General features: G+C 36.1%; 1 protein-coding gene across 2 annotated transcripts in view; it reads right to left on the reverse strand.

The window, feature by feature from the left end:
- CCSER1 (coiled-coil serine rich protein 1) overlaps positions 1-18,564 on the reverse strand; it is a 704,856-nt gene that overhangs the window by 139,825 nt on the left and 546,467 nt on the right. The window contains exons 9-10 of one of the 2 annotated variants that reach the window (XM_086746420.1): positions 15,213-15,229; positions 3,459-3,504 (exon numbers count right to left, since the gene is read on the reverse strand). The exons of the other annotated variant lie outside the window; for it this stretch is intronic. Coding sequence (XP_086602546.1) covers positions 3,459-3,504; positions 15,213-15,229 — 63 coding nt within the window. The remainder of the gene's footprint in view (positions 1-3,458; positions 3,505-15,212; positions 15,230-18,564) is intronic. 2 annotated transcript variants of the gene reach the window in all.

Consider the following 18,564-nt stretch of genomic DNA (forward strand, 5'->3'; position numbering starts at 1 on the left):
ATTGACAATATGTTTTCTTAAAAAATACTCTCCGCTCTCACTCTCAATTGGCAAATACTCAAATACTTACAGTTTGAGGACATTTCAGGTTAAAGAAGGAAAATGTTTGGAATAAAGTCTTGATAAAAAGTGCCATATATACTAATAAGTTAAAGCTTTGTCATCTAATGCAAGGCCCACTAGTTTAATCCAGTGGTTTAACAGAGGATATAAACTTAAAACCTGATTCTAACACATATTTTTTTTCAGGAGAAAAGTGCAGTTTAAAGGAATTCTTGCAATTAAAATGTGTATTTTCAGAATTGTGGGGTTTACTTATCTTCAGGTAATATGCAAACAAAATATTCTGGTAGTGTAAATTGCATAGTTTCACTGGTGTATTTGTGCTTCTGCTCCATGTAATGGGGAAGTGACAGAAGAAAGTATGACAGCTCTTCTCTCCCTAGAGCAATTATATTGCAGTTCTGCCCTAAAATCAGGAGCTCTGTTTCATTTTGCTATAACATTTTATTTAGTCATAACTGTATTTTGTAAATCTGCATCTTACTTTTAGGTCAGCAATACTTCAAAGAACAAAGCTACGTCATATAGCTATCATAATGGAGTTCTGATGACATCTGTATTCACTTTGGACTCCTCATTCAGTTTGTCCTCACATTTTATTTTGTTGCTAATTACAGATGATCTCATACTTACTGTCAGTTTGGATTGTATGGCCCTTTATTTCCACTTCTGCTAGTATCCTCATTTTAAAACAGAAATGAAGTCACAACCTATTCCATTTCAAAAGGGCAGTTTTCATCTTATGGAAAGGAGTCTTAACTTCTATATTGGAATTATTTAGTTATCCTTGTACTTAGTGTCTCTTGTTATTTTACAATTTTATGTAAACAGCATCGTAGTTTCAATCACTCATCACTTTGCCACTTTTCACCAGCAGCTTTTCTGGACCCTGGGCTACAAGAGGAAATGTCATAAGACAGCATTGGCACAGATGCCACTCAATGTCCATGACATCTTCAGAAGTCCAGAGATGCATGACTTCTCAGTGACTCTCAATACCACCATTGAGCCTACCCTGCTCACTCTGGAGGTGAAGCATCCACAAGTCCCCAGTAGTCTATAAAACATGTCACATGAACTCAGATCAAATTAATATTGCCTCTTCTACTGTGGTGGAGTTACAGCAGAATCACTAGTAACATCAATTGGAAGAAAACAGAGCCTACCTTTGAGTTTCTATGTGACAGGACACAGCATTTGTCCAGTAGTAATCCCGCTCTGAATTCTCAGACATTCCATTTCCCATTTTTGTACATGAACAATAGTAATATTCAATGTTTTGCAAGGACCAGAAAAGTTATCACCAGTGACTAGAAAAGGAAGTTAGCTTAGGAAGTTCAAACTCTAATTTTAGCTTCCTGTTAGAACTTTGCCACAATATATTCATAGTTCCATATAATCTTTCCTCCTAGTGCACATAAAAGCAGAAAATTGCTGGCAGAAGTATTTCCCCCTTGCCCCCAATGTTACAGATTCTCTTAGTTATGTGTTTCTTTTGCTTCTATTTGCCTCACAGTTTAGTCATTGACACACTCTATGCATGCGATTTCAAACTTACTTTTCCCATCTCACCATTTCAGTGATGTTAGTTTTACCGTTATTTCAGGAGCTAATCACAGAGATTCTGACCACTTCTTCCAACCTATTCAGCCACATATTTAACTCAAGTATTATTCATTCCTCTGTTTACTTCACAGTTCTGCATCTTCATTTAGGTGCACAAATTTTATTCTGCCCTTCCCACACCTTCCCTTATCTTTAAATCTAAGACATTTCGCTATGTGATGCTTAATCATTAATCTCAAACAGGGACTCCACACAAGGAAGGAAGCTATCAACAGTGGTACCATGCACACTGACAATTATTTCTAACAAAGCATGCTAAATCATGTTATCATGCTGGTGTGCTTCCAAAGCCTTCACTGATTTTGTTAATCAGGTAGACCAGTGGCAAGATCAACTTAAACAAAAGTAAATCAGAGAGCAATTTGAATTTTCATTTTAGCAGACTGCTCAGTGTCATATGTACTGGATAAAAATAAGAACTTCAGCATTGAAGGATACAATGAAAATATTAATTTGTTCAATCATACCTTAAATATTGATAATAGGAGCACAACTGTATTTTATGAACAGTGTTTCATCTTGATATTTTTTCTCCCCTTAGATATACCCAGTAGAACAGGAACATCTTAGATAATTGCACAAAAGGAAGGACAGTCATATACGGATCGTATTTTTTGTTACTTTTGCAAGACCCACAGTCATTGACAAATGTATATTTTCCTACGAATACACAAGAGCAGCATTGGTGAATTTATGCAAGCAACACATTTCAAGACTGCCAACAATGAAGCATCGTTCAAACTGCACTATATTTTATGAATAAGCCTGTAATGTTATATTATGATGAATCCATTTGACATTCAGCGGTGTGATGCAGTGCATAGCAATTATAATAATGCAGTGCATGGCTGTAGCTTATTATACACATATGGAAGACACCAATGTCTTTAAGATGGACACTTAACTCAGCGTAGGAGGAAAGAGACGGAAATAGATTCAACAAATGTAAGAAAGTCCTCATCTCAAAGTCTGATGGTATTCTGAGAATCTATGTATTTAACATACACACTCACACACGCACATTGTTAAAGCAGCAGAGAGATCATCTTGATCTAAAACGTAAGCTTTTCTCTTTTTAAAAAATTGTAGAGCACATTATGTTTGTGATTTCTTGGGGTTTTGGGTGGACAACAGGGGGAATTTTTTGTTATTTCAAAGAAATACTATCTATTGTCAATATTTCAACATATTTAAGGAAAAAATAAAGAATGAGATCCCTCTATAAAAGTTCCTTTTCCCCCTCAACTCAGGGGATGGACTTGTTCTTCAAATTAATTAGAAGGAAGGTCTTATAAGAAACATAGCTGGTCTCAGTAACATCTGCCTTACACCACATTGTTTGATTTTCCATTTCTTAATTTTTTTGAGATCCAGACTCTTTTTCATTTGTTTCTACAATGGAGAGATTAATTTGAAAAATAGAAAAGAGAGATTCTTTAGTTTTAGCAATAGTACTCATTAATATATTGAACATAGGATCTGAGGATATTATTCCCCTCCAGACTTTGAGTCATTATGGTATTTTCTTCCCTTCTTGCAACTCTATAGTGCACAGCGCAACCCCAATTTATGAAGTGCTGAACAAAACATGAAAAATAAATAAATAAGGGGTCAATAGAAGCTGTTAGCTGCAAACATGTTACAGGCAATATGCAACACCAGTGGTTGAATATTGACCTCTGGGCATTAACTCTATATTGGCATGCCATGCTACAGCACATGAACACATAGTCATCTTTACAACACAGAGTGGAATTTAAGAGACTCACATAATTGCCTGCGAGAAGGTACAGGAGCACTTCCAAAGGCTGTGCCCTGTAAATAAAACACATTTTGTTTTGGAGCAAAGGATGTCAGATTAACAGCAGCAGCAAATGAAAAAAAATGACAAGACATGAAGAAAATGAAGGCAGTGAAACTAAATAGAGACTGTTTAGATACAGAAGCTTGTTTTTACTGAAGAACGGCAGTTCCTACCAGTTCAGAAAAACATAAATCATAGTGCGGAACTTTCTATTGGTAATCCACCCATCAGTGGACACAACGAACCAAAAAGAGATAAAAAGGAAGGAGAGAGAAAGAAGACAGAAAAAAGTATCAGCATAAGGCAGGCATGCTCACACTTCTCAGAAATTAAATTTGATGGAAAGGACAACATACAGAGTATATATTAAAAAAAAATTCCTTTACAAAAATAAGAAGGCTCAATTACATCAATGTCTTAGCTGATACTGTCACTGTTTGAAGGTAAAGTACATTTCAAACAGGCAGGAAGGAGAGCGAGCGCAGTACAGTTTGGTTTCTGCCACTTCCTTCTCATCTTCTTTCCAAAATTCTTTAACAAGTCCACACTGGGTCAGTTTGACGACAGCTGATAGGAAGCAGCTTTATTAAAATCTCCGATCATTATATGCAGCATGCTCTTTCAGTAGACAGAATGCTTAAACTTTTTTGTATTATGCCAGTAATTACCACACATCTCTGAAATACCAACTGTGCATGTAAAGAAAATATGAATCAAATGCCAAGCAAGTCATACCGGTTGGGATCTGTAGGAAGGCCTCTTCCCAACACGATGCTCTATCCCCACTCTCTCCTCCCCCCCAAAAAACAGAAAGAGATTAAGAGGATAAAAGAGACACTCTAATGTATAAAATTTGAAGAGGACCATTAAAACAAATACATTGTCTCATTCTGAATCTAGATCACGAATCAGAGCTTTGCTTCGACTTTGTGTCCAAGACTGCATCCTCCTTCCCAATGTAAAAGGGCACACTGATCATTTGGACTAGGTAGTCAAAAATGACTAATTACAGTAATACTTAGATTGCACTTATTGCCTTAAAAAAAACAAACCCCAAAACCCCTCCAAAATAAACAGACACCTGAAACTTATGAGACTTGAGTGGAGCTTGTCTTCCTTTGAAGTCATTTTGACTTCCACCATCATTTTAAGTTCAAGGCTGGGAAATGACTTACCAGGCATTGAGATAGTGCTAGGCATTTGTTCTTTGAGACAATTTTCTCTTTCACGTCTTCTAAGAGTGAAGCATATATATGCACATCTAGAAAGCCCCAGAGAGACACCATCTTTACACCACTGCTCCCATACCACTTCATTTAAAGAAAATCAGAATAACTAGGATTATTCATCACTTCAGATGCTATGGCTGTGCCACTGAGACCACAGCTTGCTACGGTGTGGAAACACGCAGCACCGGGTAGCTCTGCAGAAGCCATTTGTCTCACTACACCCCAAGCTTGTCACTGCTGAGACTAACTCCTTCCTGCAACTTTAGAAAGAGGTCAGAGCCACAGCAACAAGTAGCTAAGGGGGCAAGATGCAGTTAACTTGTGTTGACGCAGCAAAAAATATACTAGCTGCCTCCCTCATTTTCAAGGTTCTGTACACTGCCAGGAAAAGGCAGTAAAGCTCTCCTATTTACCAGGAAAACAGTGGAAGCAGGCAGCACACTCAAAGCCCTTTCCTCCAGGGCAGGCAGTGAGTGGTCTACAAGTGCATTATCCCCTGACTCCAGTTATTTGTGGAGTTATTTCAGCACTGCCAAAGTGCACCTTTACCTCCAGCTAACTTCTCAAAGTAGCCAAAGGATAAGTGGGTTTGGGTACCAATCTAGCTGTACATTTGGTGCTTAAACCAGTTGTTCAGTGACTACTAAGGCTTTACCAATTATTTCCAGTGCTCCCTCAAGTCTTCTGAAAACAAAATACAGTTACTTGAAATACTAAGAATGTACATATTCATGTAAAGCAAAGTTAGGACTACTGAAGAAGACACATTGCACACGGGCAGTACCAGAGCTTCCCCATTCTGCCAACTATATGCTGTTCTGCTTCGCTTAAAGGCAGCTTTACAGTAAAGTTGAGGTACGTAGTGATACCTTAAAGACATTTAAATGCTTTGTGAAACTGTATATAAAATAAAAAGCACAAAGTAAGTTGGTCAGACAATGGGTAGCTGACTGCTTGCTTATTTAGTGAAAAGTACTTTTTTTTCCCATGCTTTGAATGCATAGCATCTATATTTTTCCCTGCATGAATCAAAAAGAAAACACTGAAACAATCTCAACTTACATAAATCCATCAACGAAGGAATTGGGAATTTAATTATTCATTGTGGGTTACTATTATCACTACTGACACCAATTAAGTAACGACATAATGCTCCTTTGAAAAGCAAGATGCCAATGAATTTGACTGCATTACTTTTTCATGTTTCTGATTTCCAGAGTAAAGAGCTTTCCAGGGAGAAAAACGATATATGCCTTTATCTTTCAACTAGACCTTCCTTCCCTTTTGTCCCCTCATACTCCAGAAATAAATATGTTATAGAATGATAGAACAGTTTTATCCTTCGGTATCATCTATCACAATGATGAGAAGCATTTTTCAAAACAAGGTAAAGTTTCTGACATTCTCCACAAAAAAAAAGAACAGGCTCTGCTGGAACTCTTAGTAGTTCCACAGTTTTAATCACATTTAGCTTTTTTTTTCTGTCCTCCCTGTGTGGTAAAACACTTAATCCTAGAGGTGCCTAGGCTTCCATGATAGCTTCAGCGGAAAATACTTTATTAAGTCCAAGTGCCCTGTGATTCTTAGAAATGTACAGCTTTATACAGGGACAAGATAATGCTATTAATAATGTAGAGGCATTGCAGATGACAAGTTACCTTGTAGTTACTAAGTTAATGATTTATAGAAGTTAGCATACTCATCTGAAGCTTCTAAGTGGCTAACCCTTCCGTACCTTTTTCCTGCATAATTTTAACTAACAGATTACTGCCAGATAGCATCTCTCAAAATACTGCTCTTAGCATACAGCAAAATTTGAATTTGGATTCATGCGTAAATACTGTCGGGTGTATTAGGTTCACCACAGGACACTGATCTATGTTAAGCATTTCCACACATTTTAAATGTATGTAACTCATTTTAATTGAAAACTTTCTGAAGTTCTTTTAGAGAAGAACATAAAACATCAACAATGGCATCTTCTAAATCTTTGTTATGTAAGTGTACAGAACTGAGGCACAGATTCAACATTGTGGGATCATTGTGTAAACATACTTTTTTTTGGTTGATCACTTTACCTAAATCAGCTCCATGTCACTTATTTTTTTAATGCTAAAATGCTACCAAGTCCATGCTGTCACTGATGAGAAACAGGAAAAAAGTTTTCATGATGATTGTATTTTTCAACTTTTTCTATTCCCCTTCAATCAGTTCTAAAGATCATTTTGACTTAACATACTATAAATAAAACTCTCTCTGCTAATTCATTTCACATGGGTTAACTTCTAAAAATTATATTCTTAATATTACTTACATACATTACGCTTCCAACAAATACAAAAATAGTCTAATAAGTGCAGTAAGTTACACTTCCTCATAAGCCAATTAATGTGTCAGTCCAAGGAAACAAAAAAAAGAAGTTGCTGTTTGTGATCAGAGACCTTTCTGGAGGGAAGGCCTAAAAATGGAGAGCCCCTACATTTCATCTTTGAATATACAGGGTCAGGAGAAAACAGTCATCAGTACCTGAAAAGTCAGAGCTTAGGCAGCCAAAAAAGAAGCCATCAAGATCTGAGAGCCTCTAGAGGTGAAGCTGTCAGGATGGCTCATTTGTAACACCTGGCCTATTCAGTGCACAGATGAGGGAAATGCAGTTTTTAGGACTGCTTTTCACATGAACAAAGTATGGCAAAAAAATTGCACTTGGTTGGGTCTTGATTCCTGCCTACTTCTTACATCCTGTGTCACAAAAAAACCCAAGTATTTAAATTTCAGTCCAAAGTGCTTGCTGGCTCTGCTTGTCCTGGGAGGGCCAGAGCTCATCCTCTAGGACTGGACTGCTAAACCAGTCAGCATCTTCTATCTGCAGATGCAGATGCAAGGTACATTCAGATGCTTTTTTTGAAATTTTTTTTTTTAAAGCTTAAGAGCTCTGTGCTCTGTGTGTAGTATTTACCATAGCATCAGATGCTGAACCAAGCACTAATCAGCTAGTTAACTCATGCTTAAGATAGATTCCCTAGAAGGTATGTTCCCCTTGGAAGCAGGGCAAAGACTAATTTTTCTGTATGCTCCTGTGCCATGCGATTCAGTGTGACAGTCTCTGTTCCCCACAAAGAAAAAATGAGAGGCTTTTAGTTCATCTTTTCTGCCTCCACATAACGTCTCCTCAGCATCTCCTCATTGTTAATGCAGGAACGTTTGATTACCCAAGACATCCCTAAAGTGAATGTGGATTTTATGTGCCAGACAAGCAGACACACTGTTGTTCTGTTTAGGTTCCTTCAGACAGTCATTTATAATTTCTTTTCACTTAGCTTTCAGAAATGCAACCAGAACATTACAAAACTCAGTTCTTTTTGAAAACACTATCAATTTTTAATCTTGTCAAGGTGAGAGTATGACACAGTTTCTGTCAGAAGTCGCACTTAAGTATTCACTGGAAGCTTCAATGAACTCAGCAAGGGAATCTAGCATTTAGTTCCCACAGCTATTTTACTTCTCACATCTTCACATTGAACAAATTCAGTTACTGTCAATTTTTAAAAGTAATGACCATAAACACCAGCTTGCCTAAACATTTATGACTGCAGCTATTCTGGGACAACAGCAGCAAGGAAGTCCAAATGAAAGGGGTTCATACTGCAACCTATTCAACGAAGCAAAACATCCAAGTATGTATTAGTTTGCTGCTCAAATGAAGCCTTTCAGTACAAACACTTTAGCAATTGCATACATTTCCTACATCTCTCTCAACTCTGAAGTTATGAGTTCACCTGTTATTAACTGTATATAGGGACTGAAGTCCTCTGGGTTCACTTTGAGCAACTTGTAAGTCTGAGTACTGCAATAAAAAAATGATCAAATCAATTGAGCTGAACTGAATACCCCCTCTGCAGCATAACTACATAAACATTGCTGTTCTTCTTGTGTCACTTTCTATGAGGAATCTCCACAACAGACCAATCAATACCACAAGAAAATAAGAGAGAGCTCACTGCCCATGAAATTAATGTTTTTCCAATAAATGTATTCTTTTCTCTGAGAGCAGAAAACCAACACCTACTACATGGTTAAAAAGACATTAATTAAAAAACCAAACAATCAAAAAATCAACCCCACCTCCCCCCATCCCAGATTATGATTTTTATGGAGGCTACTCCTGGTAGGCAACATTATCCCTAGACAAAGCACGTAATACTTTGACATGAACTTTGAAAATGAACATATCCTTTTTTTCTCATAGAAATGAGACTGATACCTCAGAATATTTCAGAGCACTACTAAGAATAAAAAGCACAGTCTTAAATTAAAGGCTATACTGAAGTCTTAATTATTGCCACATTAAAAATCTTCAGCTGATCTCACAAGAGTTCTGAAAGATAATTCCTTGTCAATACAGGATAGCTTAATACCACTGATACGTAAGATTGCTCAGGGACATAACAACTTGCTGGATCACTACCACATTCTCCTTTAAGGGCAGAATGTGTTGTTTTTTTTTTTAATAAACACAGCTAATATTAAAATGGGAAGTTGTGCTCTGATATGATAGCTTTCACTTGTATCATGCAGCACTTCACTGGTTGATTATATTAATGAAATGATGCATAGAGTGGCGTGCTGGTGCTCTGAGTTCAGAGCGAGTTCAGAGTGAGTTGAGAAAGGCTGACTTGGATCTACCACTTTTCCAACACAATGTCACCCTTAAATGGTTCTTAAAAAAAAAAAAAAAGTTAATTCAATATAACAACATTAGCATGTCTCCAGATATCATGGTGCCATCATATTCTAAAACATGCAAACTTTTACCTAACTTCATATCCCTTCATATCCTTTCTCCCAAGTTTCAGCTTTGGTGCAAGAAACTTATTCATTAACACCTTCTTAATCACAAAATTTTATTGTGCACACTCAACCATTCTGAGAACAAACAACTCAAAAGCCCTTGCATGACTGAAGACACATATCTAGCTCTCCAGTATCTCCTCACTACCATAATATGATCCATGGCCCCCTTGACCTAAGTATTGCCTCTTCCAACTGCATTTAGAAAGCAGCTTGTAAGAGCTGATTTTACTATGTCAGTCCCTACTCAACTCTTTGCTTTGGTACTAATGTCCCACCACTTATTTTTCCATAAATCCTTGAAGTGCCTGCTGTAGGTTTCTTCATTTCAGGCCATGGAAATTCACTCATTTTGTTTTTAAGATTGTTGCTATTTTGATAGAAAAACTTGCTCTTTGTCACATCACCTATTTTTGTTTGAGCTGATTCAACGGGACTATGTTTGTCAGGATAGCTATGTCCTGTTTTCTACCTGAAATTCATATACTGTCTTTTAGCCTTCACTTTTTAGCCTCCATTTCTCATTTTAAAAAATTCCCCTTTAAAATTTTAAATGCTGAGACCATTTCTACTTATGTAGAGTTCATCTATCCTTCATGCTCATTTTGAGAAGCTGAAGAAATGATCATTTGAATACAGAGAGGTAGAAGAGTTTGATACTTTGGAAGAATAATCATCTGCATAAATATAAATCAAAAATTGTAGTCAAAGTAGTAGCATTAAAAAGGAAGACCAAGACTTTAAAACAAAATAGAAGCAGAACAGAAATTCTTATTCCTTTTAGAAAGATAGGATTAGAAAATATTTAAAAACCCAAGTAAACAAAAAACCCCACTACTTTTCCCAAGCAATTGTTTACAACTTAATCTCTTTTATAGCATTATCCAACTCTAACAAGAGCCAACATTCAGTCTTTACAATCCCTCTGCTGAAAAAATGCTTATCTTATTTTTTTTCTTTATTAGATTTCAGATCACAATGTATTTTACCTTAAACAAAGAAACAAGAAAAAATATTATTCCTATGGTGTCCTGAAATACCACAAGGCCTTCATACAGCTCAAAAATATTTAAAGCTACGTGCAATTCAGGACGATAACACAGCAATCACACGTATTTATTTTCAATTTTTTTGAAAGCTATGCCAGGCATGAACAAAATTACTAAAAGAAAATAGCCTCAAGAGCAAATGCAACTCCACAGTCTATGGATATACTAAAATAAATATGTTCCTCCTCCAAATATCTTCCAAACTGAAGTTATAGCTCAATAAGGAAGACACATTTCCATCCTAAAGTTTATCAGTAAATATTTTACTAGCAGTCTCTTGGCACATTTTCAACTCTGAATCAACATTCACATGCACTTTTCAACAATCCACTTCCGCATATACGTGAAAGATCCTAAAATACACTTTCAGACCACAGTTTGGATTGCAGTCTCATAAGGCCAAACTATACACATCATGTTAGATCTAGACACAATCAGACAAGGCAGTAACAGTACTTCCGGGTACCTATAGTCTCTTATGTTATAGCAATAAGACAATTGTTTCAAATGGATAATCTAACTAATGTTTCTGTATAGCAACTTTGCATTTGTTAATTGGATGCTTCTTCAAAACTATCTTACTAGCAATAACAATCTGCTCAAATTGCTTACGTAGAAATTCCTTACAGAACTGTGAATTCCTGCATGCCTGTCCTGGTTTCCTTACATTTAGTACAGGACTGTAGATGACTTAAAGAGCAATGGGTATCTTGCTGCCTCTCAGAGTGCATTAACTTTCCAAGTGGGGTCGATATCATTTCTGATGTAAAATCTTTGGCTGGAATCTGTGCCCTGTGGGTGATTCTGATCTTGTTCAGGAATATACATAGTGATTCTGAGACATGGCTACACAGGGTTTGATGGGTGTTGTTTTGGTTTGGGTTTTTTTTGTTTTTGGTTTTGTTTTTTTTTTGTTTTGGTTTGGTTTTGCTTTTTTTTTTTTTTTAAGACTGGTCTTATTTATGCCTAAATGACTCCCTACTTTGACCAAAGGAAAATTTCTTCGTTAGATTCAAAGGGAGACAAAAAGGGCAAATTATTCTGTTCATGAAGTTAATTCTTTTTGCTCCCCATTTTTAGCTGCTCCTCCTTCTTTCTATACAACTGTTTTCATATATATATTTACACATATATGTATATATATGCAAAGTATATTTGGAATATACAAGTAACACTTCAAAAACATATATAGTGTAGATGTATGCACATCCTATTGACTGATTATCACAGAATCAGCACCATTCTGTTTGGAAGAGACCTCATCTGGTCACCTACTTCCCCCTCCTCCTCAAAGATCAACAATGAATTCTGACTTAATCACCCCTAAATTAAAAATTCAACACAGAGAAGGGCAAAGACTACTGGCTGATTATATCTAGATCAGAATATAACACTGCAGTAAATGTTTGTATAAAGTTAAACCGAATCCTCAAGGATTCACATTCCAATTTTAATTTAGAGTCAGAACCTAATGTTGAAGCATATGTTTATTGCTACCTTTTCAGCTCATTTATTTTTTTAAAAAAAACCCTCCTGTGCTTTCACAAAAACAAACAAACAAACAAACAAACAAACAACCACTGTTAATGCTAAAAAGAAATACATGCCAATGAAAGATGAATGTGTAAAATCTGGACTTTTCTCCCTATTGCAAACTGCAAATTTATTCACATGCTTAGAAAGTGCAGACCTGCAACATTTCCCTTGCCACATTAAATAAATACTTCCATAGTTCTGAATACTATTTCCTGTAGTGGTCCCTGTCTGAAATATCCCAGCAAGACAAATGAATTTTCTTATTTTTAAGGGGTGAATATGAAGTTTGTACAACATGAATGCAATTACTATTGCAGGTTTCAATGTGATTACATTACAGGTCTGACCAAAAGTCACTGGAAATCTTTCACATCCCAAAGTACTTCCCTCCTCTGTAAGCTCAAATACAGTATGGAGCTCTCTGTATATATTAGTTGCCCACATGAATTAAGGCACCTACATACACCTCAAGCTGTATGAGAACATTTTTAAAAGTTCTTGCTTAACTGAGTTTGTTTTAATTTTACCTGTCACAAATAACATTAGTAGATAATATGAATAAGATGATAATAGAAATAACATTAATAGAATTTTTAGGTGAGTTTTTGCTTAATTAAATTAACTTGATAGCTTCATCACCAAATTGAGGATTACAGTTGAAAAATATGTATAGATAAAAATCACACAATTATACACAAGAAAAAGGTTACTGACTGTCAATAAAAAAATGAATGGTTATTAGAAGATGTAGTTTTTATCAAGAAAAATCTCATTTAGTATGAAAGCAGTTGCCATTGGATCAATGCTTGATGGCCCTCGTGAAATGGTGTTAGTACACCTGGACCTAACTGTCAAATGCTCATGTTACAATAAAACCATACTGCTGGGGAGTAGGGATGGGGTAGGCAAGGAGGGAAGAAACCTTATTGTCCTTGCTTGATAGAAAAATCAAAAATTGATTGGATACAAGCTCTCCTCTTACACCTCAGAGCTGAAGCAAACTGTTATTTGAGAAAGATTTTGCTGCTGAGATCTATGTTAATTTGTATCACCTTCAAGTAGAAGACTACTTTTTTTTTTTTTTCTGACTGTTGATTCAGCTTTGCTTCAAAACCAAATTAAAATATAAATAAAACACATACTATTCAAGAAAAGGGACAGGATTCTGGATAAATCTCATTTTGATTTTTATTTTACAGGCAGTGTGACAAGCTCTCAGAATTTAATTTCTAACCACCTGGTATTAAATGTCTTAATTTCTCAGCTCCTGAAGACAGCTATCTTTGTTATCTATTCTTTCCCTTCAAAATAATATCTTTTCTTGTTGTTGTTGTTTTCAAAATAGGTAGATAAGAGAATCTTGGCAGTTGAATCTTACAAATAATAATGAAAAAAACCCAACAGGCACATTAAAATAATAAAATGTTTTTTACGATTCCCACATCTAAACCGTAGTCTGACTGACGTGTTCACAGTTTGATCTACTTCTTTCAGTACCTGAGCTTCTGAATTGATACAATAAAATATGTTTCTTTATTGACCAGATGGTCAATCGTGGAAGTTTGCTATTAGACCTAGCTTTGCTGTTTCTTGTCTTTGTTTTCATGTAGTTTCACATATATATGAAAGATAATTTGACCTGAGCAATATAGCATTTCAACATTTTTGGCATGTAATACAGGCTATCCATCATCTTTTGGTGGACTAAATGTCGACTTCTCTTACTAGAATCAGTAACAATGCCAAAGTTAAGAAGATCTCAGCTACTGCATTCAGATGATGCTAGTAGCTGTGTGGAAATTACTTCTAATAAACATAGCTCCAAATATGACTAAATATAAGGTAAGTGACATTTCTATTTTGAACTCCAAACTGATGAAGACATTTTGGCTGTAAGTTTGGGTATCTTTGAAATTCTCATTTGATTAGAGCGACATCTAACGCAGCTTTGTGCAGCTGGAGATACAGTCAAGCTGTGTCTAGTCTTCTAATTGAAACTTCATCACTTCCCAAATCATGTATACATTTCTACTACAAAACAGACAGATGAGGTTAGATGTGAAAAAAAGTAACTACTGGAAAGGAGATTATTAAACACAGTAGAATTCAAACCTGAAGGACAAGGTAAGATAGTGGGGCAAGGGGTCTTTTGGTGAGGGGAGTGTTAGTTAGACACATAGATACACATGGGATTTGATACCATACCAAAGTTTTCAGAAGTACCACAAAAATGACAGTAACATCTGTTTGTTTTCTGTATCACTGACAGGAGTTACCTTGACTTTTTCTTATTATTTTGGGGTGGTTTTTTTTTCTTTTTCACATAGACTTGAGGCTATTACTGTCAAAGAAAGGAAAACAGCTATTAAGAACAAATGATGACAGACAAGACTGTCCTAGAATGACAGCTGTAAAGATAATGACAAACATGGGTTTTCAAAATGTTTCCCCTCTCCCTTTAAATAATGTCTACTACAATAAGGAGGAGGTATTACCAAGAGCATGAAGTATACATGCAGCAGCTTCTCTGGGGGTTGAGGGCACATTTTTTCTCAATTTAACAAACATTTAAATGGAAATCAAAGAAACCCCCTCCCTTCAACTTTGAATACACTCCATGCATTAGAATTCAAAAGTTTCTCGTAACAGTACCAATGGGCTATTTGTCATACTATCAAAAAACTTGTACCTCTGAGCACTTATTGCCAGAGTATGCATCTCACTAAAATATTAGTTTGAATATTATAAATAAACAAAAATTAGAACTGCAAAAGCTATCAGGGAAATATTTCACACTATCCTTGCTTTAAGAAGCTCTTCCAACTTCTTTTTCAGAAACTCAAAAACACTCTAACACACAAAAGGCAGAGGATGGATGGTAAAGAGATACACCTGCCAAGGAACCATAGTTACTCTTATGCAACCCTTCTCTTTCCTTCACATGGTACCTACAGTTACAGAGGGAAGGGCAGATGTAAAAGCCTGCTAAAGTGCAGGGGTGAGCAGGGGGGAAGCAAGGAGATTTTAAACTGCTGATGGTTTTCGAAGTCTACTAACCTCCAAGACTTCAAAATCTTCACAAAATCCAGGTCAAGTTGAGAAGAAAAAAAAAAAATCAAGAATTTTACATAGCAATCTCTACCTTTCAAAGCTCAAAAAGCGAATAAGGTGCTTAAAGTATGAAAATTCTCCAGTCTGCAGCATGTCAGTGGAGCTCCACCCTACCATGAAGTTGATGCAAACAGGCACTCAAAGGAAAACCTAAATTGCCCAGAAAATAAATGTTACATTGTACATGGATGTAACTTAAATGGCACAAGCCCCAAGAAATATTCTCTGCAGGAACCAAAGGAAAAAGCACAAAAAATGTCAAGGAAAAAAGAGTTCAAAGGTTTTGGAGATCAGCTAGGAAACATATCACCCACCCAATATAAGCAACAATGTACTCGCAATTGGACAGGAGATCAAGCCAGCTGCAAAGCAGTTTGAAAAAGAAAAGCACATGGGTTTGCTGACCTTGCAGTGACCAATACAGTCGAAATAGAAATGAAGAATGAGAATTGAATTGAAGGGCTGTAGCTCAGAATTTCACCAATTTCTTGTTTTCTTCTGCTTTTCTAACGTGGATGAGGCCATTAAGGTCTTGCTTGTGCTCCCAGAGAGAACCTGGGTTGTGCCCAGGGCCACAGAGGTGGAAGGTTAATGTACTGGCTCCCAGTACTGGCTCATCATTTCCACACAAACTTTCTATGTCACATTTGAATAGCTTTGTGTCTAGCTGAGCTAGTGCTAGTTAAAATGTGCCAAAACCAATTAGTGAATAAAAATGCTGCTATAGCAACGGCATCTAATCTTCCAATTAGTAATAATTGCTGAAACACCTGCCATAAAACATAAATACACTTGGATTAGGAGTCTCTGAAACAAACTTTCCTTTAAAGTTTTTTTTTTTGGTTTTTTTTTTTGTTTGTTTGGTTTTTTTTGTTTTTTAATTGACCCTTATAATGATAACGAAATAGAAGAAAGTGTCAGTTCTCTTTTTCCTGCTAGGTATGTAATATGTAAATGTAATTACCTAGTAGGAAAAAAAATACAATACAAATAGACAAAGTAGTATTCATTTTTAAGAGAGTCCAAAGAGGACTCAAACCAAGGTCTCAAACCAATCAACTACGCTGTGCTTAGAGACTCCCAGGCAAGAAAATTTCCAGATGGCAGTCAGTTACAATGAAGAGCAGTGTAATGAATGCAATATTGAAATACCACCTGTAAGATGCAAATGCTCTGATTCACAGAGGAAAAGACAAAGTATAATAGTGCTATGGCAAACAATTGTGGCAAGATAGAAATTACTGTATTCACTCTAGATGTTTTCTAAACTGTGAACATATATTTTTTACATGTTATACTGAGTATATCTGTACTGTTCAAGTCACAAAAGAAATGGGACTCACATTTGCTCTGGGATCCATCGAGAGTATTTTTAGCACCCTCATAACAGTCGCTATCCAGCCGTACATTGGAAGTATCTGAAGTCAGTAAGCTGAAGCTTATTTCCACTCTTAGATAGCAGCAGTAGATGAGTGTGTAAATTTCCATGGTCTTCATGCACTCAAATTTTCTGCATTTGAAACATTGACCCTTGTTCCCCACCCCTGCAGCAGAGATTATACAGTTTTCCAGCACTTTTCAAAGTGCTGGTTTTTTGGAATATAAAACCTTTTTGATAGGATCCATTTGATTACAGATTTACCTGTGATTGTCCTCCTAAGTACATTCCCATACATACTGACATACTCACGTTCCCACACATACTCACATAATGTGAGTAATGCAATGGAAACACACGGTCATAACACACTGATATTTGTAAATATTTTTTTTAAACACACATTAAGTATGGGCAACATGCAATCGTTGAGGAAAGAGGAGGAAAGTGTGTGGGTATTACCTCCTATACAATAGCTGTGCCCTACATTTAAAAAAAAAAATCACTAAAACACATAGAAACTCTATGATCAAGTTCTTATTCAAAGAGGGAGAAGAAAATGTGGTATTTTCTCCTCTACAGTTAAATAATTGATCACACAACAGTAGAGCATTTCATATTGGTCAGCAATTCAGGCTGTAGGAGACCAGCCACACATTAGTCCCCTGCTTGTAAGAGCCTAAAATGACACACAAGTAGTCCCACTTCAGCCTCTTCAGAGATCCTAACTGGAGTGAACATAAGTAGTTAATCGGAAAGGGAGGTTCCACAACAACTGTAACAAATTCCCAAATGGTCCAGCCCAGCAGTGCTTCTTGAAGCAGCAGCAGCAACTGCAGCAGACAGATGTTGTTGTTTCACAAAGATAAGTTTTAACAAACACTTTAAGACATGACTCAAGAATAATGTTTCTACATTGCAACAGAGTTTTGACTTGTTTTTTGATTTGAACAGAAAAGGAATAGAACAGTGGTAAAGAAAAATTAACACCTTTAGTGATGTACAGTGCTCACTGCATGTACATTTGTAAACTGGTTATGCCATCTGTTGGGATCAACAGAAACAATTTGTAGATTTTTTTTTTTCTGGGGGTTTTTAGCTTATAAAAAATAAGCTGCTTTTTCTTGTTAAAAAAAATAGAAAGGAATAATTTAGCACTTTAAATTGAAATATTTGAAATGGAAAAAACAGTTGTTACTACAGCAGACAGTCGAGTGTGGGAAAAACTAATGGTGTTTTAATACTCTATTTTTGCAAATGACCTAATTAACTTTTAACAAAAGTGTCCCCTAAGTTACATACTAGTATATTGTGCTTCAGAGTTTCAATAATGTATTAACTTCAATAATTTATATAAAATCATGGTCCTTGCCCAGTTAGTTATTATTCCTGAACTCCAAAGGGACATCTTTGGCTAGAGAGACTTATCTAAAAATTACTATTTCATTAAGCAATTCACTTTCACTTCACCTTTGAAAGGTGACGTCTCAGTGACAAATACATTTTGAGAGAACAAAGTTTGTGATAAAGACTCTTGTAGCATTATTAATTACATCCACACTCTGAATGAGATATGCTTCCTTTATATGCTTAAAACATATTAAGGCACATAGATGTCATGGAAGCTATTGGAAATCTTACCGTTGAAGGGAATGCAAAATTATGTCAAGATTAAAGAAAAGCCTTGATGGTTGCATTAAACAGCATGAGTTAGTTTGTTGGGTTTTTTTTTTTTTCTAATTTATTCCAACCTCTGTAGAACTGGCTTTTCATTCTAATGTCTGTCACTTCCTAGAACTTCCATGAGCCAAAATAACATGTAGATTTAACCAACCAACCAACCGCAACATCGCCCCCTCCCCCAACAGGCAGCCAACCAAAACCATTCTATTTGATATTACACAGCAAACAGAAGCTAGA

Source organism: Chlamydotis macqueenii, chromosome 4, assembly GCF_036417535.1.
Source record: "Chlamydotis macqueenii isolate bChlMac1 chromosome 4, bChlMac1.mat, whole genome shotgun sequence".
Classification (NCBI taxonomy): Eukaryota; Metazoa; Chordata; class Aves; order Otidiformes; family Otididae; genus Chlamydotis; species Chlamydotis macqueenii.